The sequence below is a fragment of the Lepus europaeus genome, chromosome 7 (assembly GCF_033115175.1).
Source record: "Lepus europaeus isolate LE1 chromosome 7, mLepTim1.pri, whole genome shotgun sequence".
Classification (NCBI taxonomy): domain Eukaryota; kingdom Metazoa; phylum Chordata; class Mammalia; order Lagomorpha; family Leporidae; genus Lepus; species Lepus europaeus.
Genome location: NC_084833.1, coordinates 2,093,489 through 2,101,525, shown reverse-complemented (window position 1 = coordinate 2,101,525; position 8,037 = coordinate 2,093,489). Strand labels below are relative to the sequence as shown.

Below are 8,037 nucleotides of genomic sequence, written 5' to 3'. Positions count from 1 at the left end.
TGCTCTCCCCCACCAGCCCCTGCGCCCCTCCCCCGCCCGTGGCCACACACACACAGCTGTGCCACTGAGGGCCAGCGTGGCAGGCCGGTGGACGAGGCCTCCCAAGCTCAGCGGTGCAAACGCTGTGCCTTAGCTGCCCGGGGCGGGGGAGGGGGCTGCTCAAGAGGCCACAGGATCGGGACCCTGACCGGGCTTGCAAGTCGCCAGCCCCACACCGTCCAGGCTGCTGGGCACCCCGCTGACTTGGCCTCCCAAGCCTGGGCTCGTTCTGTCCCACTGCACTGGGGAAGGCAGTGCATCCCCCGGGACCCCACAGGGGCTGGGCAGCGGGGCCGAGCGCCACGTGGAGCCCCTGCGATGGGTGGGTCTCTCAGGCCTCAGGAAGACTCAGGCCTGGCCCGATTTCCAAGGGACCGGTCAGCCCCATGGTCCATTTTTGGCAGTTCAGGAGCCGGAGTCGGGCCCCACGGGAAGCCTGGGCCAGCCAGGCGGCCCCCCGCCCCGGTGCTGGCTTCCCACGGCCTGGATCCCGCAGTGGCCCGGCCGGCGTCGTGTGGGGCTGGAGGCCTCTCCAGGCAGTGGCGTGGCCCTGGCCTCAGACATACAGGGTGTGCCCCCTTCAAGGCCAGGCTGTGAGTCAGCCGGGTCAGGGGTCGGGGTGTGGACCCCGGCCTGGCCGCCACCACCTTGCTGAGAACGTGAGGAGGGCAGTCCTGTGGTCACCCGCCTTGGGGCCTAGTGGCCACCAGCAGTCTCTCCAGCACTGGCCCCAGCACCCGTGTGTCCCACCCACAAGGCAGCGAGTGCTCTGGAGCCAGCCGCGTCCACTGGGCCTGACCCTCAGGGAGGCTCACCGCTCACACCCTGCCCTGGGCGCCCCGGCCTCATCAGACCAGGTGACGCAGGGGCTAGCCCTAAGGCTGGCGGCCAGCTGTGCCCAGGGCACTGGGGCTTCTAACTGCCCTCCTGTGCGAGAGAGCGCCGACTCTACGTCACTACCACTGCCTCTCCTGCGTGGTCACGCGGCCACTCCCCCCCGTCCCTCTCCCTCAAGTTGCTGTTCTCTCTCCAAAGCACCAGGACCAAGTCGGGGCATGGGGCAGGCATAACACAGAGAGGGGACCTCAGGGACCAGAGGAGCTGCGCCTGGTCCCGCAGAGCCGGACGCCAATGTTCAGAAAGGCCTGGAAGCTTCTCTCTGACCCCAGGCCCTCCCAGCCCAGCCTTTCTCTTCGCCGCCATCCTGCCTTGGTGGGGTCTCCCAGTCCCTGCCCTGGGTGGGGGGAGGGGCTTTGTTGCCTGCTTGGGGGCTGCGGCCCACAGCCCCCCTCCAGGGGCAACCCCAGGAGCTGCGTCCGATGGCCCCAGGCGTGCTATGGCCTCTCCAGGATCTCCAGGGCCTGGATGTGGTCCGGGAGGGGGACACACAGGCGGGATCCCTGCAGCTCAGGACTGGGGGGAGGCCTTGGGGAAGCAGGTCCCACCTGGGACACACCCACCTCTGCCAGCCGCTGGCCCCTGGCCAATCCCAGGTGAGCGCCCACTGTTTACCTGGGTGAGGGGAACTGCAGGCCTGCCCCGCCCACCCACGTGAAGCTGCTGGGGCCCGAGCCAGCTCTGGGGCTACAAAAAGCTGCCGCCGACTTGGGGCTCTCCTCAGAGGCCGCCCTCAGGGACGTCTCCCCACGCTCCACACCATGGGCGTCGGCCGGAGGAAGCTGGCCCCACTCTGGGCCCTGGCCCTGGCCCTGGCCTGCGCCCAGCACACAGGTAAGATCGGAGCAGCCCACCCTGCCCAGGACGCTGCTGGCCGTGGCACAGAGCCCCTGGCCGCTGCCCCAGGCCCTGGGTGGGAGGGGGGCCTGACTCCAGGTGGGCAGTGGGCAGAGTGCTTGTCTGGGTTCCGGGCAGGCTGAATGTGTCCGTGAGAGGGTCCCAGCCGGTGTCACCAGGAGCGGCCTCAGGCTGCCAGGCTGGGGAGAGATGGCTGGGCGCTCCCTGGGGCAGAGGCAGGAGCCGCGGCACCCGTGGAGGCCCTGCCCCACCCCTGCAGCCCTGCCCCCTCGGCGGGCGGCCCCATGGCCAGGACAATCGCCTGCTCGCCAGCCTGGTCGCACGCCCAGCTCCCCTGGGCCTTGAGGGGGTCCCCTGGGCCAGCTGGGGGTGAAGGGTGCAAGGTCCCCAGGCAACCCCTGCTCCCAGGTTGGGGCAGGGCAGGCACCAAGCACTCAGCTCCTGGGGGCCCGACAGCCAGCCTCAGCCCTGCTGCCACAGCCACCTGGCTCGCACAGCCCGGGGGTCCCTGCCGCTGCCCCGCCTCCGGCAGCGACAGAGCCGGGAAACCTCCGGTGCCTCCATGTGCTCTGTGTGCTCTGAGCAGGGGGGCCCGCCAGGGTCTGTATTCGGAGCCCTGCTGGACCCAGCGCCTTCCCTGCCCCGTGCCTGGGAGCAGCCTGAAGGCCGACATGGTGGGTGGGAGAGGCTCGGGGTGCCGCCAAGGTCAGCGCCCAGGGGCCCCGTGGAGCCTGGGGTCTGGGTCTGTGCCTGCCTGGCCAGTGTCACCCCTCCCATCAGCAGCCCCTGTGTCTGCTTGCTTCAGGGTGGGGGTCGTACCGGGGTGTCTGGGAGCCCTGGACAGGCCCTCGCAGTCCCCGTCTTGCCTGGGGCGCAGCCCGGAGGTGGGGCTCACGGATTGTTCCAGGCCAATGGAAGAGGAAGGAAGCCCCGAAGGGCATGGCACCTGTTGGGGGGGGCAGACTCCCGCTCTGTCACCAGTGTCCATCTCCCCATGGCCGGCCCCTTGGGATCGGCACAAGAACTTGAAGGGTTGGCCGATGTGGAGAGGCTCAGCCAGCCTGGGCCGGGGACCCCCAGTGACGGAAGCAGAAACTGGGAAGCCAGGCTCAGGTGGAGGGCGGGGTCATGCCTCTGCCAAGACCCCATGCGGGGAGCACGACACGGGCTGGGCCGGGGCTGGGGACCTCCCCCACACCCACACACTGGCTCGGCCTGGACCAACCCCAGGAACAGCCTTCCTGCTCCTGGGGGCCATCCCGCTGCCCTGGTGACCATACCCGGCTGGCAGTGCCCTCCAGACCCGAGCCACCTGCGCCTGTGGAACCCACAGGTCCGAGTCTGATCCCCTCGGGGGCCCTGCTCTGACTGGGCTGTGCCCCTGCCCCCGCGTCTCACACAGGATGGAGCCCAGGCTGACCGCAGCACACTCTTGACAGTGAACGAGTGGCCCCTGGACACGCGGGTCAGGGCGAGGGGATGCCCTCCATGCCAGGGACTCTGCGGGGCCAAGTTGACAGCCCCTGGCCCTCGGGGACAGAGGCCCCCGGCCCCCGAGCCCTGCAGAGAGACAGCTTCACCACCATGAGGGCCACCTGCGCCCTTTGGGCCTGCTGCCCCCCCTCTGTGGCTGCTGCCCCTGGTGGCTGGCAGCCTGCCTACCCCATGCCACCTGCCTGGCTGTCCCTCAGGCTGTCCCCTTTTCCACAGGCCATGCCCAGGGTGGCTCCTCAGAATCCAGCTACGGCTCCTACCTCGACCTCCCTGCCGTCCCACCGGGGCCCAGCGGTGAGTTGACTTCTTGGCCCATGCCCTTCTGAGGCCCCTGGCCACCACCACAGGCCAGACTTTAGGGGGCTGGAGGACACTCCTCGTATATGCCCTGGCCCATCCCTGCCTGCTCCCTCGCTGGCCCAGAGAGGCTGGTGGGCCCTCGGGGGCGCCCACGTCCCCACAGGCCCAGCTGGGTGGTTCCCGTCTTTGTTCCTCCCTTTGACTCCCACTATTTCAGCGACATCTGCAACTCTGGGTGGCCTCTGGCTGCTCCGTCCTCAGAGGCCCTGGCAGAGGGGCGGGTTGGGGGGGTCCCACAGCACCTGATGCCCTAAAGCAAGGCGGCTTGGGGGAGTTCAAGGCAGACCCAGCCCCGCCAGCTGTAGCTCCCTGGAGGGGCGAGGTGGGGTCTGAGCCGTGGAGGTTGATCCGGGCACTTTTCAGTGTCTCAGGGTATGGTCTGAGGAAGCCCCAGTGCAGCCGACGGCTCCCAGGGCTCCCTGGGTGGCAGCCAGACACAGAAAGTCGCCAGAGAAAGGGGACAAGTGCCCAGCTAAGTCCCCGCTGTGCCCCGTGGGGGTCTCACCATGGCCAGGGAGCTGCAACATGCAGAGCCCAGAGCCCCCCCAAAGTGCTGGGGCCCGGCCCTGGGATGCCCCTCCGGGCAGTGGGAGCCCCAGCCCTGCCCGAGGCTGTGTGCACCCCATGAGCCCCCATCTCTGCAGGTGACTCCCTCCGAGGGGTGACCGTGGTCCCACCCCTGAGGACCATCCCCGTGGTGCGAGGTGAGTGAGCCCTGAGGCCCGGATGGGGGAGGGGCTGGGTCTGGGGCTTCCCTCCTTAGCCCTGCAGGGGCCAGGGCGTCTCAGCGGCTGGGGCTGGTGACATGGAGAGAGCACCCCCAACCTGCGGGGTACCAGGGCTCCTGGACGCAGGCAGGGCTGGCGGCAGAGGGGTGGGTGTGGCCGCATGAAGTGCAGGTCACCTCCAATGGCCGTGGTTGCTTCGGCTACAGCCCTGGACCCCGTGCACAACGGCCGGGTGTGCAGCACCTGGGGCGACTTCCACTACAAGACCTTCGACGGCGCCGTCTTCCGCTTCCCGGGCCTCTGCAACTACGTGTTCTCGGCGCACTGCGGCGGCGCCTACGAGGACTTCAACGTGCAGCTGCGCCGCGGCCGGCAGGACAGCGTCGCGGCCCCCAGCAGGGTCATCATGAAACTGGAGGGCCTGGTGGTCGAGCTCACCAATCACTCCGTCCTGGTCAGCGGCCGCCCGTGAGTCTGGGTCTGGCGTGGGCCTGGGGGAGGAGGCAGCAGCCCCCGCCCCGGGCGGCGGGCAGGAGGAGGCACGTCCAGGGTGGGACTGAGCTCGGCCCCTTCTGCGACACCAGGGCCCCAGGCCCCATCTGCCCGGGGCCCCATGTCCCCTGCCTGCCCAGGGCCCCTCTCCTTGCCGGCCACTGGCCCCTCAGCCCCACCCCCTCTCCCCAGGGTGCAGCTGCCCTTCAGCCAGTTTGGGATTCTCATAGAACGCAGCAGCGGCTCCCTGAAGGTGGTGGCCAAGCTGGGCCTGGTCTTCATGTGGAACCAGGACGACAGCCTGCTGGTGAGCCCGGGGAGGGGGCCGCACGTGGTCTCCGGTGAGGCTGGGGGGCTGGCCATGCACCTGCAGCCTCTCCAAGAAGCGGGGAGAGGGCTCTGGGCTGAGAGACGGCTGACGATCAGACCCCACCCCCACACAGAGGCTGGGTGGTGGCTTTGTGCTGCTCGTGGGGAGGCTCCCCCAGCCTGGGTCTCCTCCGTGAGCCCCCAGCATCGTCTATCCCTGTCGCGGGCGGCCCTGCGGGCCAGCACCTGATGTCTCCTCTGATTCTAGCTGGAGCTGGACTCCAAGTTCGCCAACCAGACCTGTGGGCTCTGTGGAGACTTCAACGGCATCCCCGTGTCCAGCGAGTTTCTGTCCCACAGTAAGTGAACCCCGCGGCCACCACGGCACCGTCCATGCCCCTTTCTCGGGGCTCCTGGGGCTGCAGGGATCCTGAGCTGTGCACACACATGCACACACATGCATGATCCCTGCACGGGCACACACACACCTGTACACACGCACAGCTGAACACAGGTGTGCACACCTGTCAGCTCCCGTGCTCTCCGTGTGGCTGCTCTGGGCTGTAGCCCCCTTGACCACACCTGACACCACACCTGTGTCCCCTCCGCCAGACCCAGGAAGCCCCACACAGGCCCACTATGGGTGCGTCCGGTTGTGGGGGACCACGTGTCCCGCAGGTTCACCCTCCGGCTCCTCCGGCTCCAGGCACCTGGTGGCCTGGGCCACCGCCCAGGGACTCTGGACCCCCAGCCCCTGTGTGGGTTCCTCACAGATGCCCCCTCCCTGAGTGTCCCAGGCAGCACGGTCAGGAGCTGGGCTGGCACAGCCAGGGCAGCTCAATCGGCCTCGGCAGGGGTCGCCTCTGAGCCGCCATGGGGCCTCTGTCCTGCAGACACCAGGCTGACCCCCGTGGAGTTCGGGAACCTGCAGAAGTTGGATGGCCCCATGGAGCAGTGTCAGGACCCGGCCCCCGAAACCAAGAGGAACTGCTCCACAGCCCCGGTGAGCCCTGCGTGGAGGGGCGGGGGGAGGGGCTGCAGGGACCCTATGCGGGGTGCCCTGAGCTGGGACTCAGCGTGGCTCCCGGCCCCGCCCCAGGGCGTGTGCGAGGAGGTGCTGGGCGGCGAGCTGTTCGCGAGCTGCGTGGAGCTGGTGGACGTGCACAGCTACGTCGAGGCCTGCCGGCAAGACCTCTGCCTCTGTGACAGCGCCCACCCCGCCAGCTGCATCTGCCAGACCCTAGCCGAGTACGCGCGCCAGTGCGCCCACGCCGGCGGGCTGCCCCTGGACTGGCGGGGCCCCGACCTCTGCCGTGAGTGCCCCCCGCCCGGCCCCCACCCCGGCAGGCTGCCGCGCCCCACGCCGGGCATGCCGTGAACGAGTCCTGTGGGCCCCACAGCCCTGACGTGTCCCCACGACATGGAGTACCACGAGTGCCGCTCACCCTGCGCCGACACCTGCTCCAACCCCGAGCGCTCCCAGCTCTGCGAGGACCACTGCGTGGCCGGCTGCTTCTGCCCTGAGGGTGAGCCCCGAGAAACACACGGCTGCTGGGCTGCTGGGTGGCTGGGCCGTGCCTCTACAGAGATGCCCCTCGACCCTGGAGGGCCCCTGTGGGCGCTGGACTGTCCCCTCCACGGTGAGCTCCCGTCACACGCCTGCCCACCCTGCAGGGATGGTGCTGGACGACATTGGCCAGGCCGGCTGTGTCCCCGTGACCCAGTGCGCCTGCACCTACAACGGGACCACCTATGCGTCAGGAGCCAAATACTCCACGGACTGCACCGAGTGGTAGGTCCCCTGTGTGCCCTGGGATGGTCCCTCGGGGGGACTGGGGCCACCAAGGGTGGCGTGGTATGAGCAGTCTGGGCAGGACACAGCTGGCCCGGTCCCTCCTGGGGGAAGGGCACTCACACGGGCCCCATCTCTGCCTCTTTTAGCACCTGCTCTGGAGGCCGCTGGAGCTGCCAGGACATCCCATGTCCGGGCACCTGCTCAGTGCTGGGAGGCGCCCACTTCTCCACGTTCGACGAGAGGCAGTACACGGTGCACGGGGACTGCAGCTACGTGCTGGCCAAGGTGCGGGAACACGGCCAGCCAGGCACCAGCCCCACCCTTTCCCAGCCTGGGCTGCGTCGCTGCTGCCCCCGGGGTCCCCGATGCTGAGACCATGGGGACATGGCCGGGCTCTGAGGCGTCAGTCGGCTGCCGGCCCAGCCTCCACCCGACACGGGGGTCCTTAGACCCCAGGTGCTTTCTCGTTAGAGATGAAATGGACAAGTTTCAGGTTCATAAATAGACCAGGAAGTGCAGCCCCGCCAGGCCCTGTCCCCAGCACGGAGTTCCCCGATGGCCGCTGGCTTGTGTCAGGGTGGGGCCCAGGTCACCACTGGACACCCCTGACTGTCACCGGCTGAGGGGCTCGTCCTGATGCCGCTAACCCTAGAGGTTTGGACAAGCTTATGTGTGTGTCTGCCTTCTCTGACCGTCACTTGGTGGGTGCCAGGGTGTCCCCAAAGGCCAGGGGTCCCGAGCACGGGGGTGGGACGGGGTCCCGGTGGGGGTGGAGTGTGAGCCCCGCGTTGTGTCCCCAGTCCTGTAACAGCAGCACCTTCACCGTGCTGGCGGAGCTGCGCAGGTGCGGGCTGACAGACAGCGAGACCTGCCTGAAGAGCGTGACGCTGAACCTGGACGGGGGGCAGACGGTGAGCATCCCCCATGGCCCATGCGTGCGCCGCGAGGGCTGGAGGGCCTCCGCGGGGGCTGCGCCCACTGTGCAGGGGTGCTCTGAGGGACCAGCTCAGGGTCAGGGCACTGGGGCCTCCACGTCCAGCCCGCGAGGAGGGACTCAGTGTGTCT

The 8,037-nt window shown here is 69.0% G+C and overlaps 1 protein-coding gene across 1 annotated transcript in view; it reads left to right on the top strand.

The window, feature by feature from the left end:
• The first annotated feature begins 1,697 nt into the window (after positions 1-1,697).
• Positions 1,698-8,037, top strand: part of MUC5AC (mucin 5AC, oligomeric mucus/gel-forming) — a 30,697-nt gene continuing 24,357 nt past the window's right edge. Inside the window, exons 1-12 of the mRNA XM_062198512.1 lie at positions 1,698-1,770; positions 3,505-3,582; positions 4,293-4,352; positions 4,583-4,844; positions 5,061-5,175; positions 5,446-5,536; positions 6,071-6,180; positions 6,277-6,490; positions 6,578-6,703; positions 6,852-6,969; positions 7,119-7,257; positions 7,773-7,883. Coding sequence (XP_062054496.1) covers positions 1,698-1,770; positions 3,505-3,582; positions 4,293-4,352; positions 4,583-4,844; positions 5,061-5,175; positions 5,446-5,536; positions 6,071-6,180; positions 6,277-6,490; positions 6,578-6,703; positions 6,852-6,969; positions 7,119-7,257; positions 7,773-7,883 — 1,497 coding nt within the window. The remainder of the gene's footprint in view (positions 1,771-3,504; positions 3,583-4,292; positions 4,353-4,582; positions 4,845-5,060; positions 5,176-5,445; positions 5,537-6,070; positions 6,181-6,276; positions 6,491-6,577; positions 6,704-6,851; positions 6,970-7,118; positions 7,258-7,772; positions 7,884-8,037) is intronic.